The sequence below is a fragment of the Engystomops pustulosus genome, chromosome 2 (assembly GCF_040894005.1).
Source record: "Engystomops pustulosus chromosome 2, aEngPut4.maternal, whole genome shotgun sequence".
NCBI lineage: Eukaryota > Metazoa > Chordata > Amphibia > Anura > Leptodactylidae > Engystomops > Engystomops pustulosus.
This window is the reverse complement of record NC_092412.1, coordinates 219,652,634-219,677,848: the sequence shown is the minus strand read 5'-3', so window position 1 is coordinate 219,677,848 and position 25,215 is coordinate 219,652,634. Positions and strand designations below refer to the sequence as shown.

Sequence of the window (25,215 nt, the reverse complement as noted above, 5' to 3'; positions counted from 1 at the left end):
CTATTGTGACAAATGTTGTTCAATGCCACCTCCGGAACGAACGTCATGAAAAGAGTAGGACGCATAGGACTGGCATCTGTGTAGTGGTCTACAGCTTCACTCTGATTCAGCTGAATAGGACCTAAACTACCATGACTGGTCGACCACTAAATAAAATCCAGAGCTCTATAGCTAGATCAGTGGTGGTACAAGTGTTAGGCCTCATACACACAATTGAAAGTAACGAGGCAGCAAACAGGAAAGTTTGCAGCCCGTTTTGGCCAGGTGGAAATGGGTGGTTGAGCACCGCCCATTTCTACAATAGGGGCAGGAATAGGGCCTGCTCTATATTTTGCGGCACGGCCGTCACCCTGTGACCGTAAGCAATAGACCTCTATAGGGGCTTGCTGCAATTTGTTTACATTACATTGGAAACTTTGTTATTACTGCTCATCCATGAAATATATAATGACTAGTTTAATAGAATATTTGTCAATAAACCAAATAGGTCAAGTAATTAATTCTGAAGTCATTTCTAAAATAAGTTGTCTCCTGCTGGATTTTCGGAGCCATTATTATGCTGAAGCCAAAGAAACCATTATTATAATTGGTCAGTTCCCTAAGACAATCTACCTACTCACTTCACAATTAAAATTAAGTAAAACTAATTGACAATTATCCTGCTCACCAGTGCTGGGAAGTAAGGAAGATATCATAGACATTTAAGAAGGAAATCCAAGGATGACAAACGACTACAAAAGAAACATATTGTAAGTAGTTACAGTAAATTCCTGTAGAGTCTGCAAGTGCCTGAGGCATGAAGTCAACAATTAGTCTGTCCCGATCAATGCTTAGTGAGGGAACGCAGATTAGAAAAGCCACATACAATAATAAAACATATTGAAGAGTGGAGTTCTCAAACAATAATGTAACCTTTCTATTGAGCAGTAGTTAAGAGCCTTTCTTTATACACGTATAGAAATGTTATTCACCTTGAATCCACCTCCCACACATCTGCACTTGGATTCTAGCAGGCAACCACTGCCATCATTATACTGTTGTCTATGGTGTGATGCATTGCTGAACACATGGATACTATTTTACCCCATGCAACAAAGCATTCATCATCTTTATTTATCCACATTATGGTGTCTAATTCCCAAGTACTCCGAGTTCACTTCAGGTAAAGATGGCTGATCTACAGAGTCATTCCCTATATATAGTGGCCATTAGTGACAGATCCAATGCTAGTATCCAGATTAACTGTGCTGGTGCCAGGTTGGATGACTTGTAGTATCATAATATATAAGGCTGGAAAAAGACGCAAGTCGATCAAGAACCTTTGTCTATGGTGATGGTAGAACTGCCTCTCCTCTAGGCGTAGAGGATTCCCCTTTTCTATGGCAATGGTAGAACCGCCTCTCTTCTAGGCATAGAGGAGGCCAAAAGCCTCACTGCCCTTACAATGAAGAATCCCTGTGTATGGTAATGGTAGAACTGCCTTTCCTCTAGGCATAGAGGAGGCGAAAAGCCTTACTGCTCTTGCAGTGAAGAGTCCCTCTCTATGGAGATGGTAGAACTGCCTCTCCTCTAGGTGTAGAGGATGCCCCCTTTCGATGTTGATGCTAGGGCTCCCTCTTGTCTAGGTGTAGAGGATGCCCCCTGTCTATGGTGAAGGTAGAACCGCCTCTTCTCTAGGTGTAGAGGATGCCCCCTGTCTATGGCGAAGGTAGAACCGCCTCTTCTCTAGGTGTAGAGGATGCCCCCTGTCTATCATGATGGTATAACTGCCTCTCCTCTAGGCGTAGAGGATGCCCCCGTGTCCTGGTGACAGGTCTAGGTATAAAAAGATCTTTGGAGAGATCCTTGTACTGTCCGTTCAGGTATTTGTACATTGTAATGAGGTCTTCCCTCAGTCGTCTTTCTTCCAAACTGAATAACCCCAAATTTTTAATCTGTCATTGTATTCTAATCCCCCCATTCCCCTTATAATCCTGGTTTCTCTTCTCTGCACCCGTTCCAGTTCTAGTATATCTTTTTTATACACTGGTGCCCAAAATTGTACACAATATTCCATGTGTGGCCTGACCAGAAATTTGTATAAGGGCAAAACTATGTCTTTATTATGAGAATCTATTCCTCTCTTGATGCATCCCATAATTATATTTGCTTTAGCAGCATCTGCCTGGCTCTGGTCACTAGAATTAAGTTTACCATTCACCAATACCCCACCAATTAATGATTATCTGACACAGCTCATCTTTAAAGTGTAACTAAGCTTTCAACAAAATGGCATAAATGAACTGTGCAGATAATAATAGTAAACTTTGTAATATACTTTATTAAAGACATATGGCCCTGTGCTTTTGTTTTTTATCTGTCATTCTTCCTTATTTAAGCAGTTTGTAAAAAAGTATCTTTCTGCCCTGTATCCATTGACAACTGAGAGATGAAAGAACATGAAAAGTATAATGACTTGACTCTTTAAAGACAGTCACTGCATAGTATAATCTTCTCAGGGATACGAATTATGAATGGAAATATTATCTAGGTATGAAAATAGTTAATTATTAGCCTCCTGATCTGTCTGAGGTGGATAGAGTGCAGAAGGCTTTCAGATACACTGCTCACAATAGGAGAAAGAAGCCAAGTTTACTATTAAAGGAAACCTACCATTTCAAATGGTAGGTTTAAGCTGTAAACACCGAGCACCAGCTCAGGGTGAGCTGGTGCCGGTGCTTAGTTTCGTTAGTGTTAAAACCGCGGTATAGCGGTTTTAACACTTTTTAAACTTTATAGCAGAAGCCGCTTTGGGGGCTGTGCGCGACCGTGCGCGCGCAACGCCTGCGGCATTTCCTATGTAGGCGCGCACACGATCGTGCGCACGCAGCGCCGAAGCAGTTTATGCTATAAAGTTTAAAAAGTGTTAAAACCGCGATACCGCGGTTTTAACACTAACGAAACTAAGCACCGGCACCAGCTCACCCTGATCTGGTGCTCGGTGTTTACAGCTTACACCGACCATTTGAAATGGTAGGTTTCCTTTAAAGCTGTGTATCATAGTCTATCCCTACCACTAACAGGCAGGATAGAAACTGGTTGAACATGGACTAAGTGGAAGCATAGGGAGCACTACAAGTAGTGCAGTGTATTAAATAACAAATAAAATAATCTCAGTCAGTGCCCCTGTGTGGGGGTTATGACTGCACATTTATTTTTGTATAGGGCAGGAAATAAACTCAGCTCTGCTACATCGGTATTAACAAACAATGGCTATTTGGGATAAGAATGCTTCCCATCATAATAAGGTGCATATACAATAGTTTAATAAGCACAGGTTGTATTTTTAGACACAGTCTCGACTGTAACAACACATAAGTTTCCAAGTAAAACATGAAAAGCCGGACCACTAATGCATTTGACATTGTGCCCAGTCTATGAAGAAAGAATCTTAATAACATTAACCATGTACTCGTACGGTGGAAATAACAAAGTGGATTTGTGGCATATTCCTGTACAGACAGCCTGAAGGTTCTCTTAATTCTCAAGTTACTGAAACCTGCTTTTAATCGAGGCAGACTGTCATAGACTGCTCCTGGTTATCTTTCCTGGTGTATAATGGGTTAAAAAAATGAAAAGGTGGGCCAGTGGTAATGAACAGGAACCAGGTCACATATTGTCATCTATCAAACTCTAAACGTAGGACTTGTGAGTCGTCAAGGACACCTCCACTTGAGCTAAAGAACCCAATATCCTATAGTATACATGGTCTCCTATGTTTAGTATTTAGACACAGCTTAATTTATCTAACCACCAATCCACCCCCAGATTTATTTACCCACCCTAAATGGAGAGAGAAATATAAGAAATATTAACATACCAAAAATCTTGATTCATGTTGGCATCATGCACACAACCATATTTGGGGGCTGTGAGCTAGCACCACAAATTATGGTCTTTTGAGTGCAGTCACGGTGAACCCACCAAGCAATATAACCCACTCTATAATTGGTTGTCCATCAGCACTCACTCCTCCTGTCTGCACCCGGACAAAAATTAGAAAAACAGGGTAATGTTTATGGGCGATTTTTGCATACAGTTGTGCATATGACACTTTCTAATCAACAAATGTATTTCTAGCATTCATAGAAATACTATTAAAGGGAACCTGTCATTAGGAGCCCTATTTCTAGCTCCTCATGTCGCAATAGAGAATAGTGTACACAAAAGTGTTTTTTTTTTGTCTTTTTCCCATAAAAAGAAAAATAAGATGAAAGTTTACCTTCCTCTCTGAGGAAGGAGCAGTGTCCCGTGTCCCATGGGAGTGGCCAGTGAGAAGCAGTTCCACCTCCCACTCTCGGGAAACCGTTGTCATGCTGTCATCTATTTCAAATAGGATATGGGCATTTTTAAAGTTTAAAATAGACACATGACGGAGCAGTTTCCAAAGGGGGGTGGGGGGTACCACTTCTCACTGGCAACTCCCATGGGACTCTGCTCTGTAGAGAGAAAGGTAAACTTTTATACAACTTTTCTTTTTATCTGAAAAAGCCAGTTTTATTATAAAAACACTTTGGTTATGTGCACACTATTCTCTATGGGTGCACAGGGGAGACAGAAAAAGGGCTCCTGATGACAGCTTCCCTTTAATATAGTATTTCTATTAATGATCGCTATAATAATAGAAATACATTGGTTGATTAGAAAGTGTAATGCGCACAATAAACATTACCCTGTTTTTTCCATTTCGTCCTATTGAAGATGGGAGGAAAGAGCACTGATGGACAGCCAATTATAGAGCGGGGCTCCTAATGACAGGTTCCCTTAAATTATACAATAATTACTTTAAAGTATCTAATTGTTTCTTACATTAATTCATGTATTAATGGTCAGAGTTCTAGATGAGATTCCACAAGGTTTTCCAATATTTCCTTGTGGTTTATTTGTCTGTAGACTACCATGTACAATACTACAGCCTACAGTTTTCTGATATGGCATCTATCAGTAGCATCTATTTTTCTTGGCTTCATATAATTTACTTGCCCTTTCAGTATTGGGCACACATTAATACATGATTTATAAATGTTTCTTCCCTCTAAAGTGAAAGTCAGAGTTAAATTGTGAATTTCACACAAGTGGGGGTCCGACACTGAGTTAAGGGTCCCACACTTAGGACCCCAACGACCAGCTTTGGCATCAGAGAATGTAGACAAAAGTCTAGTGCTGTTCTCTGGGCAGTGGCCAACTCGGGGTTGGTTCCTATTCTGTTAGTTTTCTATAACCAAAAACTGATTGTACAGGGTCTTAAGTGACCCCCTACTTAACTGTGTGTATAGATGAAGAGGCCTTCAATTTTGTGAACCTGAACCTAAAATTATCTCTATAATAAAGTTGTTTATAGACTTAGATATTTGAGACATTTTTATCCAAGGCTAAATTTACTTCTTGACTTCCAAACAAAGACCTTATGCACATGGTGTGCTGAGGACTGTGTAATAGAGCTGGCAATATAAAGAGATTTTTATAATTTCATCTAATTCAGTTTTACCATTATACTCGCTCATACTATGTGTAGGGTAGGATCCACCATTACCGGCAATTGACTTCGGCACGTCTTACTCTATGTTGTTGACCTGTTAGTTTAGTCAGCCTCGATGACAGTGTGAACCTTACTACATGAAAGCCGATATATGAATAATTGTTTGCATTCTGGGCAATCCTAATCTTATGTGTATAAACCGGCATAACAGCTACAGCATAGTAATACACCATAAACCAAAGCAAAATTATACTACATCCAAATAGCAGAATATGGAGATCCGTACATACAACAAACACATCTATGTTATAGGCAGTAACCTAAAAACAAATCACAAAAATAAAGTTTCATCCACGTCCTTCCATGAGAGTGTCACCAAGATTTTGCACGGTGGAAACGTTTGTGTCCAGTTCCTTTCGTCCTGGGCGCATTTAGTTAGCAACTCAATAAAGTCATCATGCTTAATGTACTGGAACCAGACAATTCATTGCAAACCAAACATGACAGGAACTAACACGAAATACACAAAAAGTCGGAATAAAGTAAAGTAACACTCACCAGTCTCATACTGAAATGTGCCCAAGAAAAGAAAACAAGGATATTCCTCTATGACATTGAGCATGTAGGAGAAACCTTATCAGTATTTTACTGTGTGCAGATAAAGAAGTTAACCCTTCATATAACCGGTAAATGCACATAATCCTTCCGGTGGAAAAATATAGATTTTTTACTTGATGCACATGATTAGTAAAATCCATGTAGAAATATAATTCCAAAAGAAACATAAAAATGTGAGTATAAAACCAGATGATTATATTGTCATGGTGGACTCATGGAAACAGAATTACAGATTAGTCTAATTCACATTTTCATCAGAACCTTAAAAAATGACCCCCCCCCCAATAAGACAGCTAAAAAGAACAACTCTTTCAAAAAATAAGCCCATAAATAGATTTGTCAGCCAAAAAGTAAAAAAAGTTATGAGTCCAAAAAGATGGTGATGCTATTTTTTTTTAATTAGTTTTTATTCAGTAAAATTAGGAACAAATTAAAAAGCAATAGAAATGGGGTATTGCCGTAATCGTGGTTATCCATAGAATAAAAATAAAATATTGATGAAAGAATTAATAAAATTTCATCAGGATGTAGATGCCCCAAAATGATGTACCTGAAAAGTGCATCTCATCCAGCAAAAAAATAAGCCCCCATATATCCACTTTAAAAAAAGGATAGCCTGTATAGGGTGACAACGCAAATCTCCTCTTCCATTCTACGCTCGTCCATGTACAGCTGTTTACCACGCCAAATGGGCTATCATCAAACTCTAATTTGTGGAAAACTACTTCTTCACCATTAACATTGGACTGGGGTTCCTATTTTGGGTGTCCATCCTTAATTATTCAACAGGATTTAGACCAGTATAAGGTAAGAACCTGGACCCACCGGAGGATCCTCTTTTACTCTAGTGGGTAAGTCCCACTCTGTTGCGACGTCACAATGGGGAGAAGTCACAATGAGGCATTGTAATCATAATATGAGGTGATGTAATATCACAAAAGAGCATTGTCACAACAGAGCATTTTGGTGTCAGAATGCAGCATTGTTGTAGTACAGTTGGGTATTGTCACAGAGGGGCATTGTGATGTCATAACGGGGCAATGTAACAATATGGGATTTTGATGCTACAATAGGGCATTTTTATAAAAGGAGACAGTGGGGCACATTTACTTACCCGGCGTGTTCTCCGACGAGGATTCGAGTCTTCCGGCGATTCACTAAGGTCATGCGCCCGATGTCCACCAGGTGTCGCTGCTGAGGTTCGCCGGTTCACCAACCTATTCCTGGTGCATTTGAGTGATTGATTTTGCGACACAAAATCGTTTTTTAAATTCCACGGTTTTTCCTAATCCGTCGGGTTTTCTGACGGTCACACCTCCCGATTTCTTTCACAATCGCGTGCGCCAAAATCCTGGCGGAATTCAGCGCAAGATGGAAAAATTTGGGCAACCCGGCGAAAGTGAGGCCACGAAGCCTTTAGTAAATGAGCCCCAGTGTGATGTAACAATTGAACATTGTGACATCACCATGGGGAATTGTTAAATTGGGACAATGTGATGTCAGAATGGGGAATTGTCGCAATGAGGTAATGTTACAGTGTCAAATGTTATTATGATGTCAGAATAGAGCAAAGTAATGTGACAATGGATATTGTGCTAGCACAATGGATACAATCACAATAGGACATGGAGGATTGTGACCTTGGGGCACTGTGATGTCCGAATGACATGATGTCACAATAGGGCGTTTTTCTGACACAATGGGCAGCATTGCAATCAGCGTGTTGTCACCATGGAGAAGAGATGCCATAATACGGTATCGTAAGTGTAGCATTGTGACATCAGAATGGGCTGTTGTTATATTGTCACATATGGAAATTGTGATGTCACAATGGCCATTGTTAAAAGGGCAGAATTGTCACAATTGACATTATGATGCAGTGCCAGACTGGGTTTTCTTAGGTTTACAAAACAAAATTATTCTGAGGGCTGAACATTCATAATTTCCCAAAAAGACCCTAAAGCCTCCAAATTAGATAATCTTCTGCTGTGTCTATGTGGTCCGATATTTGGTTAGAGCTAGGGCCCACTGGAGGATTCTCTGGTATTCTGGACTGGCCATAGAGTCAAAGGGACCTCTTTCCTCCTAGTGATATGTGGGGGTCTTATCACCCGCAACAACCTGGAATAGAACTTCTCACATCATTAAGATTTTGGGACTTCAAGCACAGGATTTTATATATGTAGGGATTGCAGGCAACTCTATCTGCTGTACTTACAGTGACGTCTGTTATGTAATTTCTCAGCAGTGTATCTGTGTCTTGACATTTCTATGCGCCACTAAGCTATTTTTTACATATTTATGTGTTATACAATCACTTCCTATTTAGACACAAATAATGCTTATACAATACAGACAGCGACTGTACATTCAGTACATACTGTATAGTTTATAGTTATTTTCTGTACAATTATTGATAAAATGTATGATTTAACCATGTAAACAATTGTGGGATATGTTTTTATTTATATCAAACCCATATTGCTGAAAACAAGATGAATTGTATTTAAAGTGTTCCCCCACTTTAAATACAATTCATCTTGTTTTCAGCAATATGGGTTCGATATAAACCACTGCAGTCAATCAGAGGGCTGAGCAAGGACATGCTATTTTTGTGCCAGGCTCAGCAGTGATGTGCCATATGTCATCAAAATTCAATTTATTATGTAGTGGTTGTAATGTCTCCACCATAACAGAGACCGGGTTACCCCTAGAAGTTGGCGCAAGATTGTCCTGGGTAAATAGTCAATGAAGAGATGAAAACAGGGGTACTATCATCTGGGATAGCAATAGTATTCAAAAGAGTACCAGTGGTGCTAAGCCCGCAATAGAGACCAGACTCAATATATCGATCGCATAGCAACAAGAAAAAATTGCGGCACTCACCATAAAACTTTCTTCTTTATTTCATCCAAACATAGAAAGGTTCCAACACATGGTTGCTACGGGGTAGAAATGGGAGCAGGGGTTTGCAGGTGACAGCCGCTTCGCACCTAGCCTTTCGTCAAAAGGATAGAGGAGGCCAAAGAAAGCGCCAGACAGCGCGAAACAGCTGTCGACTGTAAACCCCTGCTCAACATCCCTACCCCGTAACGACCATGTGTTGGAACCTATCTATGTTTGGACATAATACAGAAGAAAGTTTTATGGCGGGTGCCAAATATTTTCTTGTTGCTATGCGTTCAATATATTGTCCTGGATAAAGATGATTACAGTTTATATGGATAGATTATGCAAAATAATATTATTATTATCAAAAAAATTTATCTAAAAAAACCCCGTTAAGGCTAAACACATTAGATAGGAGAGTTACAGGATAATCCATCATATGATGTTGTGCCCCTGTGCACCTGTGACCCTCACTGTGGCGCTGCCGGCTCCCATTCCAAACTCACCTCTCCACGCTCCTGCTCCCGTCCGGCCTGGCCCACTCATGCACGCGTTCCCGCTCCCTAGGGCGCCCAAGCCGGCACTCGGAGATTTAAAGGCCCAGCGCACCAATGATTGGCGCTGACACTTCTGTATTTCCAGGATTTCCTGGCAGATCTTTGAGCTCATGGTGAGAAGAGAAAGCAAGTTTGTGTTTCCTGTGCCTGTTCCTGTGTTCCCGTTCCTTTCTTGTCCTGTTCTTCCGTTGCTGACCCCGGATCTGAACTTTGACCTTGCATCTCTGCTGCCTGCCTTGACTTTGTGCCTGAACTTTACTAGTCGCACCTGTGGAATGACCTGGTGGCACCCCGCCGCAGCAAGTCCATCCCGCTTTGCGGTGGACTCTGGTGAAGACCAGGTGCCACCTAGATTCCGGTCCCAGGTGTCGTCTAGTACCACCTCCCACATGGGTTCAGAGGGTCCACTGACCCTGACCTCTGACAGTATATTTGATGTTGAGCTTTCGAAAAGAGAACTCGTACCCCTATTGAATAGAGCAGCTGGTTCCAAATACACTAGCGTGCTCTATTCACCTCTGTGGTGCTGATGGAGATATATGAAAGCAGAACTTGGCTGCTACTCCACTCATTTGGAGTACCAGGACCCTTGTTCTTGTAATTTGAGGGCTCTTGTAGATAAGAGATAACTTGTGGTGACTGGACAACCCATTTAACACATGATGACTGGATTACTCAAATATTTCTGAGAATCGGGCGCCATCTGGTATGTTTTCTCCCCACAGACCTCTGATAAATTATGCCTTATTATTCCTCATACAACAGAGTTTGAGTCTAGAGATTTTAAAGAATCTACAGGACCCTTCTTACCATTTATCAATGCTCTGTCTCCTCGGTATGACCTGCCATCAACATAATGAACAACACAAGAAACCACATCGGTAAAAATATCATTTTTGTAATAATTAGTTACAGAGTATCTTAGCATCTGCTTAATTATGCATAAGTAAAGAAATTCCCCAGGGAATAAAATCATCAGAATAAGTTTTGTTTCTGTGATTATATAAGCTGTTCTTTAAAGAATCGGTCTTCTCGGAGCCTGGGTAAAACACTGTGAAGGTGTTCATGGGTAATGAGGCGTTGCGAGGGGCTACCTTTTTCAACATACGCTTTCATCTATGGTATAATAAGCCCTGGCTGGGAACAATATGTTTGCTTGGCAGCTATTTAAAGTTGCAGACAAGTTACAAATATAACATACAATTCAGTAGACGGTTGTAGACCTACACGTACCAAGCATAGGTATGCGGCCATCTGCCGGCTGCATGGGGATATATATTGCTACAAGGTCACATCTTCCCAATAGTTGTGGAAGTCATGGAACAAGATAATTATATCAGTCCTATTAATATATTTTTGTGTGGGAGAAATAATCCATGATGTAAATATTTAACCCATTTAAAGGGCAACTTTGATACGGAGATAAGGAATTTCCTCTACTTGTGTAGCTTATAGAGTGTAACCTCAGCAGATGACCACCTTTTCGAGAATATCGCCCTCTTTTCTACACCAGATTTCCTGTTCGACTTACTTCTTTGAGAAGACCACCCAACTAGTAGACCATATGCATTGTAATTTTGGTTGGTCACTGAAAATAGGGACATTCAGGGATATTGACCTTCGATAAGGGCTCCCCATAGCAGCTGTATTCTTTATACAATGTGGGACTTTCATTTAGCAATATCTATGCAGATTACCAATACATCAGTGTAGGACAAGAATACACTATACACTGTAGATGCTATGGTTGAAATATTTCTACTTCAAAGATAATTCTTTCCTACATGAGCATGGGCATATATTGATTGCTAATTGGAACAATCAGCAGTTTATGAGTCCAATGTATTCATCAGGGAAGCACCTTTCCACCTTGTTGTCCCCTCATCATAGCAATTAACAGACTGTAGAGTAATCAATCATCACTGAAAGGAGTAGAAGGAGGTAGTGAGAAGTGAGGAGGAGAGCACCACTCATGAATACATCAGACTCATAAGCTCCAATGATAGATCATTGAGGCCAAATAGTGCAATAGTTTTGGATTCTGAGGCAGGACAAACATTATGTTCTGTTATACATCTGAAAACAGAAATAAGACATCACTACAATGACTGAACATGGATTGAAAACCATCAGACAGTTGGCTTATATTTTTATTTGTGATGATTTTTATTGCCATCACACATATTCTTTGAAAAATAAAATATTCCCATCACATCTCTGAATTTAAAACAGACAATAGATATTTCCCATGATCCTCACGCAGTTTTACATGGCACTTTATTCCCATTCACATATAAAATTTATCACGTAAGAGCACTCCATGTTATCAGGTGTTTAAAAATTCAGGAGAATGGGTCAGTCAATGGGGAAGTCTATATAAACAATGCTTCCAGCTGTCCCTTCGTAGGAGCCGCTGGGGTTTCATAATTATTTAGACTTGCATGCTCCATCATTAAAATTTTATCATCGAATAAAACGAGGTAAAGTTTTTTCAAGTCAAGGTTTTTTTATGCAGAACATTGTGCCAATATCTTTCATTCACTAGATATAGACCAGGTAGAAGTGACTTATTTAGTCTTGTAGATCCATTCGGGCCATGGGATGGATACAATAAAAGAGCAGCACCCATTGTTAAGGAATATAAAAGATCAAAGTTGGCCAAATCAAATTATCTCAGCTGGTCCACCCTACCTGCACTCTACTTGGATGGTATTCTAACTCATCATCATTTGTTAGAGGGAATCAGAGATCAACACACAAAAAACAAGCCCTGCCAGATGTATCAGGCAGCTGTGTACTCTCCTATCCTATGTGCACGTATATGGGAAGTTAGGAGTTAGACGACGCTTAGTTACAAACGGACGTCTTGTTATTGGTAATTTTCTGTACTTTAGCCCCAGGCTACAATAAACAGCTATAACAGTTATCAAATGTGTCTGCAGCTAAGCTTTATTGTTAATCCTGGTTCTTATGACAACCCAACATTTTTAAAAATCCAATTGTCACAGAAACCAAAAAAAAAAAATTGTCTGAATCTACAATTATAAAATATACAGTTCTGACTTACATACACATTCAACTTAAGAACAAACCTACAGAACCTATCTTGTACGTAACCCGGGGACTGCCTGTATTAATATTAAAATCAGCACTTTCTTTGTGCCAAATTATCTTAAACTTTCTCCGAAGGTTCAGTTTTAAAAAATTGCCAAGTATTTTGTATCATCATATCACATACATATCACCATTTTAAAGACAGGACTGAAAACCAAACTAGTAAAGAGTATATTGGACCGGACAAAGGAATAATAAAATACCCACAAGATTTTGAATATCCAATTGTCACTGGGACAAAATAAAATTTTTGGGTTCTTTGGGTTTGTTCTTACATACTTACAGAAGTTACAAACTGACATACAAAAAAAAGTTAAGAACAAACCCAAAGAACCTGGTAATTCGCGGACTGCCTTTATTGGGTCTCTAGGGGTTCAAAGGATTTTTATTATTCCTTTATCTGGTCCAAGTTTGTTCTGTAATTGGAACAAGGATTATCAATAAAACTCCATTACAGAAACTAACAGCTGATCATTGCAGGATCTAAAGTAAAGTCTCCAGAGAGCTTTACCAGAGCTCTTTTTTGATTAAAGGGGTTGTCCCAAATTTTTAAGTTATCGTTTTTCCGCCAGATAGGGGATAACAAGGGGGTGGTTGTGGATCCCCCCTACCCAGGTCATGAGAATGGAGAGAATGAGGATCCTCTTCTCATCATTGGACAAATATTCTCCCTGCCTTCAATTATATGGGTGTGTCCTGTACTAACATAGTCAATGAATGGATCACATTTTCCCTGCTGCTTCACCCATCAGTGAGAACAGGATGCCTGTTCTCCGGATAGCGGAGGTCCCGTTCTTGTGATCATGGGGGATCCAGCACTGATATCCTACAAATAGGCGATAACCTAAAAACCCTTTAAAATTAAAAAATAAATATCATGAAATTCTCCTCAATTTCACCTATTTAGGAAACACTGAATGATAAGGATACACAATGTGCCAATAAGGTTCCTCCGTCAGGCTCCCTGTGTTATTATTAGCTCGTGTGATATTTTCAGTTACATTAATTCAATTAGTGCCATTATTTTACATTTTACAGGAATGTGTTTTGACAGCACTGGAGATATCACACAGACTCTTCACAGTTTTCCAGTCTAACGATCGTTTGTGTATTGTGATTTGCATAGATTATCATTTTCTACTAAGTCATGGGAAACGGTATATTACTTAATTATTAAATATTTGTGATCTCTGTGATCCTTAACCAGTCATGATGGTGATGGACGGTAAATCTGATTCTACAAAACAGTCAGTAGAGAACAATACTGTATCCCTCCTAATGCTCACGTGTGTTGTAGAAGGGTCGAGCAACTGGACCTCAATAGTTTTTTCCTCCCCTCTCCTCTATCAGAACACCAGCACTCCTTAGATGAGCCGAGTGTGCATGTGGAAAGGGAATTTGGAAATATTATTAGTAGCCACATGAGCATTCGACTCACATTGCCCTTATCTTCATGGCCAGTATCATTATTGATTATGCTGGATATACACATCCAATGAAAATCAGGTGTATGGACCCTTCCAATTATCCCGGGATGGTAGACAATGGTAGGGAAAAAAATCTAGCATCAAAATCCAACATGATAAACCATGGGCATTTATTAAGCACCATAACTGTGGTAATCTTCTTAACCATGGCCTCCTCCATTCTAAAATCAACTTTCTAAATTATGCTAAGGAAACAAAAGTGCTATGGTGGGCGTTACCTGAGCCCCTCCGTGCTGTAACTTCACCCTCTTCTCCCTCAGCACTCACCCCTTTCTCTACCTGCTGTAATCTCATGGTAGCAGGTAGTTTCAACATGCAGTAGGGGGGAGGTGCTAAGGGATTAAGGGTGATGTGAGGTTCTCCTGTTCTATGTAACAGCTCGCGAAGCTACAGCACAGCACAAAGCACTGTCTAATTAGCATAATTTTTTAAAATTGATATTAGAAAAAAGAAGAACGTGGATAAAAAATTTGAAGTAAATTACCACAGTCACTGTACTTGGATCTCTGAGTGATTTTAATTATAGGTTTCCTTTCCTTTTCTTCTTCTACATGGGTAGAAAATCCAAATTTACAAAAAAAAAAAACCTCATATTGTAAAATACAACATAATACAGTCCACATTATCATTACCAACTTTTCACAGCAGGGAATGTGCCGCCCTGACACTAGAGACTGTTAGAGGGAAAGCCGTGCTATAAAGTTGTCCAGCAGGTCACAATAGAGGAGGCATTGTATGCAAAACCTAAAAACCATGCTGCAGGCTGCAAGAACAAAAAACAATTGATCGAGCCGTTTACAACCGCCACCGAGTACACCGACTACTGTATACACATGTTCCTAAGTGCCGCTTGTTTCACACTGTTCCTGTTCTATCGGTTTATTACTAATCACATTTTATGTCTCTGTTTATTTTCTTAAGATTCCTAAAGAATCTTGATGAACAGGAACCAAGGGGAGAGGAAATTGCCATTCAATCCGCACAATTTATAAAGGAAAACAAGGGTTGGGTTCTGTGGGTTTATTTATCTGAATGCCAATGACCAAAAATGAACCGATAAAATGATCTTGCTGAGAATTATAGAATTAATGACCCAAATTTCTGCTAAAGTTTAAAGAATACTTAACTTTTTAACTAACATTGCAGAATTCAGTCAAGGTTGGCTGTAAGAAATCGAAAACTGGCTTCTATGACTCAACCAAAATCCCCCCCAGAGGGCTTCAATGTAATCTGGCACCTCAATAAACTTCTGTCTACATCGCTAGCAAGAAAGAATTCAGCAGAAATTTCAAAATGAAAATCAGATCAGGAAGGGAGGGAGGATGGAAGATAATAAGAGTGAAAGTATTTTGCGAAGGGAACAGTTTGCTCTGATAAGATCATAAGGTTTATACTATTCTCTTGCACTATTGATCTATGCAAAGTTTTTTGAAAAGTTAGTGACCATTTAAAAGTTGTCATTGGATTTTTCCCCATTAAATTACTATCCCCCTTCAGGTAGGGTATGAAATGTCATTTCTAGATTTCTGTCTTTTAGGTGGCATCTCTTCTATTTACCATATAAAGTCATGTGAAAATCAGCAGAGAACAGTCATATTTGTGTGAGTCAGGTTTAGAGGCTGCAAGGGGAGGAACACTGGGCTCTACAGTACGTAGACAGGGCCGCATCTGCCATGAGGCAAGATGAAAATCTCGCTTCAGGCGGCAGAATGCGGGTCTCTGTAAAGGGCGGCGAAAATTCGCCGCTCTAAAGTGGGCGATTCGGGCGTCCATTAACGCCCGAATCGCCCACCAGCTAAATAAATCGCGCCTGTCTCTTTAAGACACAGGCGCGATTTATATGCGGAGCAACGCAGCGCCTTTCCGGCAGCTGCGTCGCTCCGTTCTAAGCAGTGACACAGGCGTCATGACGGCATGCCACCTGTGTCACTTTGCGGAGCCGCGTCTCACAGGAGAGCCGCGTGAAGACGGGACCGCGCGCCGAGGGAGCAGCTGCCTGAACGTGAGTATGATTTTTATTATTTTTCATGTATTTAATTAATTAAATGTGGCTAATAATTAATAGTAGGGGGGGGGGGCGCTATATATATCATATGGGGCCAGAATTATTTTATACTGGGGGGGGGGGGCTTGATGGAATGCTATGTATTTTATTTGGGGCTATAATTATTTTATACTGGGGGGGGGAGCGCTATATATATCATATGGGGCCAGAATTATTTTACACTGGGGGGGGGGGGATGATGGAATGCTACGTATTTTATTTGGGGCTATGCAATATATATTTATATTTATTTGGGGGGGATGCAATATATTTTTATATTATTTGGGGCTATACCGTAATTATTTTATACTGGGGGGAATGCTATATATATATTATTTGGGGCTATGATTGTTTTATACTGGGGGGATGCTATAGATATTATATGGGGCCAGAATTATTTTATACTAGGGGCGGGGGGGGGGGGGTTCTGTATATTTTATTTGGGGATATAATTATTTTATACTGGGGGTGGGGACGCTATATATATTATTTGGGGCTATACTTATTTTATACTGGGGGGTGCTGTATATATTATATATCACTATATCACTAAGCTGGGGGGATGTATATGGGATACAGTATATTACTAAGCTGGGAGGGGGCTGTATATGGGGTACAGTATATTACTAAGCTGGGGGAGCTGTATATGGGATACAGTATATTACTAAGCTGGGGGGGCTGTATATCAGGTACAGTATATTACTAAGCTGGGGGGTGTATATGGGATACAGTATATTACTAAGCTGGGGGGGCTGTATATCAGGTACAGTATATTACTAAGCTGGGGGGATGTATATGGGATGCAGTATATTACTAAGCTGGGGGGGCTGTATATCGGGTACAGTATATTACTCAGCTGCAGGGGCTGTATATGGGATACAGTATATTACTAAGCTGGGAGGGGACTGTATATGTGGGGCAAGATTTTATCCCTATATAATGAAGGGATGTGTTATATGTGGGGTAGCGTGCGGTCAGTTGTGTTGTGAGGAGTATATATTATTTAGGAGCACAGTGTTGTTATCCAGGAGACTTTATACTGTAAGTGACTGTGGTATTTTTAGGGACGCCGGGTGGAGATGCTGCACGGAGCTGAAGATATCTGGCCATGAATTCACCTGTGATACTTCATGGATTGGAGAACCCGGAATAAAGTCCTCCTGATGGAAGAGATTGTCATCTATAAGGTACTAGATGCCACTAATGCCTCCCAGATTCTGTAGTCAGTCACACAGTGTCAGGGAGCTGTCTGTAGGGTTGTTAATTGTTAGTAACGTTTTCAGCATTTACTTAACAGGGAGGGGGGGGCAGCATTTTAATATTCGCCTCAGGCAGCAAATATGCTAGAATCGGCTCTGGTACGTAGAAACATCCCTTTTGATGTCAGATTAAAAATAAGAGTCTCATCTTTCAAACCACATCAGTTTGTGATTGTGTGTCCTACAGAACCAAAGATACAGGCAACTAAAGACATACAGGCGGTCCCCTACTTAAGGGCACCCGACTTACAGATGACCCTCTGCCCACTGTGACCTCTCTGGATTCTTTACTTTGGTCCCAGGCTGAAATGATCAGCTGTAAGGTGTCTGTAATGTAGTTTTAATGATAATCCTTGGTCCCATTAAAGCAAAAAAATTAAAAACTCCAATAGTTACTGGGGCAAAAAAAAAATTCTTCTCTGGATGTTCAATTATAAAATGTACAGTTTCAACTTACATAAAAATTCAACTTAAGAACAAACCTATGGAACCGATCTTGTACGTAATCCAGGGACTGCCTCTACAAGGAAATATGAGTTGCATATAAAAATCTATCTCCTGACTTAGAATTAGAACAATTAGAACAGTTTTGTCTCTGACACTCGTGATAAATCTCCCTATTTCTAGGTCTTTGGAACTGAAGACAGAGCATATTTTTTCACTGCGACTTTTGCTGTGGTTTTTTTCAAGTACTCCTTGGTCTGCAACTTGTGCAGTGCCTTATATATCTATATTTGCCATATTTTATGTGCGACTTTTCAGTAAAATATCACTTTTTTTGCTTATTTTTACGCCTTTTTAGGCGCAAATTTGCACCTTATTTATGACAGGTGCAGAGGAAGGACTTTTTTCCATGGACCCTATTTTAACATGTGATCTAGAATTATTTTGGATGTTTGAAATTTTTAAAATGTTGCACATAAACCTATTGGGCATTAAACGTTTGGGTTTTTTTTTCAATTATTATTAATACAGTTTTGCATCTTGTTACACACATTGGGGCACATTTACTAAGGGTTCGCAGACTTTTCCCATTTTGCGGCGCATTTAACTGGGGTTTTCATGCAACACGAATCGGGGGGCGGGCCGTTGGACGATCCGACTGATTTGGACCGGGCGCAGGATTTAACATTCAAAATTGTGTTGCAAGCCATGCACTTACAGGCACCAGGAAGAAGAAGGTGAACTCCGGCGGACCTGAGCGGGGAAGCGACACGTGCAGGATATTGGGCGCAGGATCTTAGTGAATCGTGGCAGCACCGAATCCTCGTCGGACAACGCAGCTCGGGGATCGCGACGGGACGGGTAAGTAAATGGGCCCCATTAGGTTTTGTAAATGCCATGTTGACAGCTATGTAGTTTGGCAGTACAAGGCCACTTTGTGCACACAGACATCAATGACGTGTACGTGCAGTATGTCATCACTGCAGGTGAGAAGTGCACAAGTATAATCCCATATCCCTCCCATAAGATAAAGGAGTAGTTGCTCAATTTTAGCTTATATTGAAATCCGTTCCTTAAAAATGTTCCTATAATATTTATGAAGAGTTATGGTCCTGCCAGCAGCCAGAGGACAGACCGCTATTAAAGGGATTTTCCCACAAATTAAGGTTAAAGGGCTTGTAGCTGCGCGCCCTCGTCCGACGATCCTGCCGTCTGCGCATGCGCAGAACAGCAGGCCCGCGTCACTGCTACGAAGCTGGGGCTGCACAGGCGCGGGCCTGCTGTTCTGCGCATGCGCAGACGGCAGGATCGTCGGACGAGGGCGCGCAGCTACGAGCAGCTGCGCGCCGAAGATGGTCAGTAGGAGGGGTAAAGTGGCTACCGGGGCGTGGAGTAGCCACCTCTTGTAATTTCAGATGCGGCTACTCCACACCCCAGTAGCCGCATAATAAAATTACCATAAAAGTAAAATAAAAGTTACTAAAGAAGTGCGGGGACGTGAGGATTAGCCCTTAAAAGGGCTATCCTCACGTCCCATTGATCCACCTACCACCCGATCTACCTTTATAGGTAGATTTGTGGTGGTAGGTGCCCTTTAAGCCCTATCCACAGGATAGGGCCTAACTTGCTGGGTGCACTCAGGCCATGGTTCCTAATATAAATGGTAAATAATAATATTCAGGAAGCACTAAACCCCATAAACATAGGAAATGATATATTACCAGAACTCTGTTACTGCCTAATTTATTACAGCAGTTTAATAAACCTTCACACTTTACCCAAGATAACACACCAGTACTGACACTCCCAGAATCCTTAGTAATAACTCTCTGCTCATTGAATGTTTTACTAGTTTTGGAATATGTGACAGCTGGATGATTATCATTGAAGTAATGAGTTTCTTCTGTATGTAAAACCAGCGATAGAGCACAGTCAGGTCTATGGATGCTCCTCCAACAGCTAGGGGCAACACGGTGGCTCAGTGGTTAGCATTACAGCCTTGCAGTGCTGGGGAACTGGGTTCAAGTCCCAGGGTCAAAACCTGCAAAGAGTTTGTATGTTCTCTTCGTGTTTGCGTGGGTTTCCTTCCACACTCCAAAACATACTAGTAGGTTGATTAGATTGTAAGCCTTATTGGGCACAGGGACTGATGTGACAAACTCTGTGCAGCACTGCTTAGCTCTGTGTGCTATATAAAGAATTATTATTATTAGATAATATTTTATACCTTTTGTTTGTTTACCATGTTACCTTTTTACAAATGTTAAATATATACTGTACACAGGGCAGTGGTCTGACCCTGCACATAGTAGCAGATAGTAACTACATGGAGTACTTCACATGTATCAGGTAGTGATGGAGGAAAGTCAAAGAATGTAGACGCTTTGTTCATATTATTATCTTACAAGTATCTCATATGTCTCCGAGCAATTGCCTTCATGTTCTGAGGTTGTCTATCTATCTGACTGATTATCTATCATATTGAGCTATCTACATCATTTATCATATCTATTGTGTTCATCTACATTATCTATCTTTCTATCACAGTTTTTTTGTTGTAGTTTTTGTGACTGTCCGGACTGTCAGTGGGTTTTTGCACCTAAGTTGTGATTGAACTTGAAACTAGCGGCACCAATATAACAGGTGTGGTTTTCTCATTTATCCTATGTGGCCAGATGTTTTACTATGCCTAGCAATGATTCATCACTAGACACTTTACACTGAGGTGCTATTTCTGAGACACAAAGACACTGGAGCCGGACAGTGGTGGAGAACCAGACATTGCGACAATTGCGCACCTAAAATATAGTACAGGTGCATAATCATGATGGGCAAATGAATGAATCCATCATGGCTGCCAAACAGCAGGCGCAAAATAGAGAGTAAACCAGACACACTAACAATACAACTGCATCTAAAATGTCATACATCTACCCCTATTTCTTTTCTGGAGATCTATCTGTATTTTCATCCAGAAGAAATGGCAGCGCTCCAAAATAGTGAAAAGCTGCGGTGCTTTATTCCGATTCTTTATTCTTTTCAGTGATATCTATATCTGTCTAGATTATTCCTATAAAATAAATACATCTAACCGTAGACATATACACATATATATAAAGATAGATAGATTGATAGATAGATAGATGGATAGATATATAAGTTGAGGAAAAGGCAGCACTCCGTAGTTGATGTCAAAATAAAGTGGGGGTGAGACACCCACTTTATTTTGACATCAACTACGGAGTGCTGCCTTTTCCTCAACTTATATTATAGTCTCCTGCAGGGCCGGATTAAGGTTGGTGGGGGCCCCTGGGCGCAAAATATGGTGGGGCCCCCATTAAATGTAGTCCAGACAGGGAACAGATATCGCTATACAAAGGCCCCCAGCAATCACTATATACAGTCCTCAGCAATCACTATATACAGCTCCCCCAGCAATCACTGTATACAGCTCCCCCAGCAATCACTGTATACAGCCCCCCAGTAATCACTACATACAGCTCCCCCAGCAATCACTATATACATCTCCCGACAATCACTGTATACAGCTCCCCCAGAAATCACTGTATACAGCTCCCCCAGCAATCACTATATACAGCTCCCCCAGCAATCAATACATACAGCTCCCCCAGCAACTACTGTATACAGCTCCCCCAGCAATCACTATATACTGCTCCACCAGTAATCACTATATACAGCTCCCCCAGCAATCACTGTATACAGCTCCCCCAGCAACCACTATATACAACCCCCTAACAATAACTATATACAGCCCCCTAGTAATCACTATTCGAACCCCCAGCATTATTTATATAAAGTCCCCCTATAACAACTATATACAGACCCCATAATAACTATAAACACCTCCTATAATAACTATATACAGTTCCCTATTATAACTATATACCCCCCATAATAACTATATACACCCCCCTATAATAACTAACTATATACCCCCATAATAACTATATACACCACCCTATAATAACTAACTATATACAGTTCCCCTATTATAACTATATACACAACACCTCCTATAATAACTATATACACCACTCTATAATAACTATATACCCCCTATAATAACTGTATACACCACCGTTTAATAACTAACTATATACCCCCAAAATAACTATCTACCCCCTATAATAACTATATACACCCCCTATAATAACTAACTATAGACCTCCTATAATAACTATATACACCACTCTATAATAACTATATACCTCCTATAATAACTATATACACCCCCTATAATAACTAACTATATACAGTTCTCCTATTATAACTAATTACACAACACCTCCTATAATAACTAAGTATATAGCCCCCATAATAACTATATGCACCCCCCTATTATAACTATATACACAACAGCTCTAATAATAACTAACTATATACCCCACCAATAATAACTATATACAGTTATATCCAGTTTATTTTATAAATAAAATTGTACATCACCTTCCTCCGTTCCCCCGATGCACGCCGTCCTTGTGTTCTTACCGCGCGGTTATCTTCGGAGGTGTACCAAGATGGCGGCGCCCTGCTAGCAGCCAGCGCAGTGACATCACACGCGGCGCCGGCGCCGTGACGTCACACACGGTGTCGGCGCCGTGAACACAGGGCGCCGCCATCTTGGTTTCCACGGATCATCAAATGGCAGAGCAGGGAGCTTATTGTTCCCTGGCTCTGCCTAGCATTAAGCATTTCTAAGCCCCATGTGCGCTACTTACGGCGGTCAGCCCGGACCCAAATACATAGTGGGCGAATCGGGTGGTCAAGCGACCGCTCGAATCGCCCACATTTGGTGGGGGCCCCTTTAAGGGCAAAGTGGTGGGGGCCCCGGGGCTCTAGCCCAGGGAGCCCCCCCTATGATCCGGCCCTGGTCTCCTGGCCCGGGGACTTACGGTCTGTGCACCCACCAAAATTGCTGTGCTGCTCCGAACTTTCCTTTTTTGGATAGATATATAGATAGATAGATATACATTAATCAAGTTCACAGCTGCACCACTTTAAGAAGCTTAGTTTGGGTGCTCGCCCTTCTCAGTGGTTTGACTCTCCACCTCTTCATGCATAAAAGTAAAAAATAGGCTGCACACCAAAATGTAAAAAGAAGTGGTGTGCAGCCTATTTTTTACTTTTAGATAGATAGATAGATAGATAGATAGATATGTGATAGATAGATAGATAGATAGATAGATGCTGTAGATAAGATGTAGATAAATACATGTGGTTGCACCCAACATGCATATGACCCCTAGTTACAGACGGATCTCTCTGCCCCCTGTGACCTCTGGTGAAGATCTCTGAATGCCTAACTATAGTCCCAGGCTGTAATGATCAGTTGTAAAGTGTCTGTTATGAAGCTTTATTGATAATCGTTGTTCCCATGACTTTAAAAATTCAATTGTCACAGGGCCAAAAACAAATTTTGTGTGGAGCTACAATTATAACTTAGAAAATATACCTGTTCCGACTTGCATACAAATTGAACTTAAGAACAAACCTAAAGAACCTATCCTGGGGGCTGCCTGTACAACATGTCTACATCTTCTTATCTATAGCATCTGAAGATGTAGATAAATAGTTAATCATAATTAGTACATAGAGATCTTAACTATAACTTCAAACCTGTATGATATTAAGTTTCCATTTCTGAAATATGGTACAGTATGTCACGTTTTCACCAATTCCATAAGAAATATTAACAGAAATAAAAAACAAAGATATAAGTTCTAATAAAATACATACTATATAATAATAGAACAATTCCCACCCACAAATTGGTTATATTGGAGAATTAAGATATTTTTTGGCCTTTCAATTTGGCCCCTGGAGGAATGAGTTAGTAAGTGCCATGTGTACACAGCCTGCAGAAAGGTAAACACCACTACGGGACCAGCAGGAGAAGAAACACTCCCGATAAAAAGAGGAATAAAAAAATCCACAACTCACCAGAATATTCCTAAGAAAATCCATCATGATTCCAGGCAGGATTGCTGGATAAAGTTATTTATAAACAGCAGGGAATCCCGCCTCCGGGCCGGTAGACAGAGTCCTAACAAGCCCGGTGCACACCTGACTCCTCTACCTGCTCTCCCGCAGCTCCCATGCAATGTTTGAAGAGTTAAAAGGGTGGGTCGGCTGCCAAGGCTGATCACAAGAAACTGGTTGTGCAGGAAATAGGTTTTCAGGCAGTAGGAAAACATTTTGGCGTGGGGTCTATGTAAAGAAGCGCAGACACCTGGAAATAACACAGAGCCAAGTACACAGGTTGTCACTTTTATCTGCTGGGATCTGGTTGTCTGATAGATATGTTGGCAAGTAAAAGTGAAGGAAATTACTAGTGTGGCAGTGTTAGATAGTGTAGATGTATCCATCCTCTGCACACATAGAGGTGTCCTTCCTTTACTTTTGCCTTAAAGGTGTTTTGCCTTAAAGTAATTTATGCACTAGTCACAGAATAAGGGTTCTATTACAGATTGCTGGAGTTCCAACAGATGGGACTTATAGCAATCAGAGGAACAAGTGACCAAATGTCCCACCGTGGAGTCCATGCAAAATTGGCACTCCATTCATCAGAGAAGACTGGGGGCCACAATATAAGAGGAGGGGGGGCACAGTATGAGAAGAGGAGTGGGCCACAATATAAGAGGAGGGGGCCACAGTATGAGATGAGGAGGGGACCACAGTATAAGAGAGGACAGGAGATCACAATATAAGAGGAGGAGGGGGCCACAGTATCAGAGAGGACAGGGGCCACAGTATGAGGGGGGACAGGAGGCCACAATATGAGGTGGATGGAGGACAGGAGGCCACAATAAAAGTGGGGGAACAAAAGTAGGTAGGTATGAAAAAAAGCATATATAACAGTATAATATGCTGTTCTCTGTACAAAAATGAATTAAACAACATAGACTCAACAGGAAACATTGTCACATAAGAGCATAAGAACATTATATCTCACTGTTTGTCTATAGCATGGGAGAAATTGCAGAGGTCTGTTGGACTCACTAGGTTTTGGGTCTTTCTCTAGCTTTCCTAAAGAAGTTCCATGTTATCCATTTTGATACTGTATGAATGACAAGCATGTTGTTGTGCAGATTATGGATACAATAGGGCACATAAGTCCATAAGTCTGGCTTTGTATGTCTGTGTTTTGGGACTTTTTTGGTCTTTCCTGCTGGTCAGATGTATCTTAGTAGTTTTTCCTTATTGATACCTGTGGTGTTTGGTCTTTAGAAAATTTCTTACTATTTAAAACAAAAGTCTCCAAAAG

General features: G+C 40.7%; 1 protein-coding gene across 8 annotated transcripts in view; it reads right to left on the bottom strand.

Moving 5' to 3' along the window:
- Positions 1-25,215, bottom strand: part of RAP1GAP2 (RAP1 GTPase activating protein 2) — a 517,296-nt gene that overhangs the window by 95,997 nt on the left and 396,084 nt on the right. Inside the window, exon 1 of one of the 8 annotated variants that reach the window (XM_072138209.1) lies at positions 23,892-24,033. The exons of the other annotated variants lie outside the window; for them this stretch is intronic. Coding sequence (XP_071994310.1) covers positions 23,892-23,918 — 27 coding nt within the window. The 5' untranslated portion in view covers positions 23,919-24,033. Of the gene's footprint in view, positions 1-23,891; positions 24,034-25,215 lie in introns of those variants that run through there. 8 annotated transcript variants of the gene reach the window in all.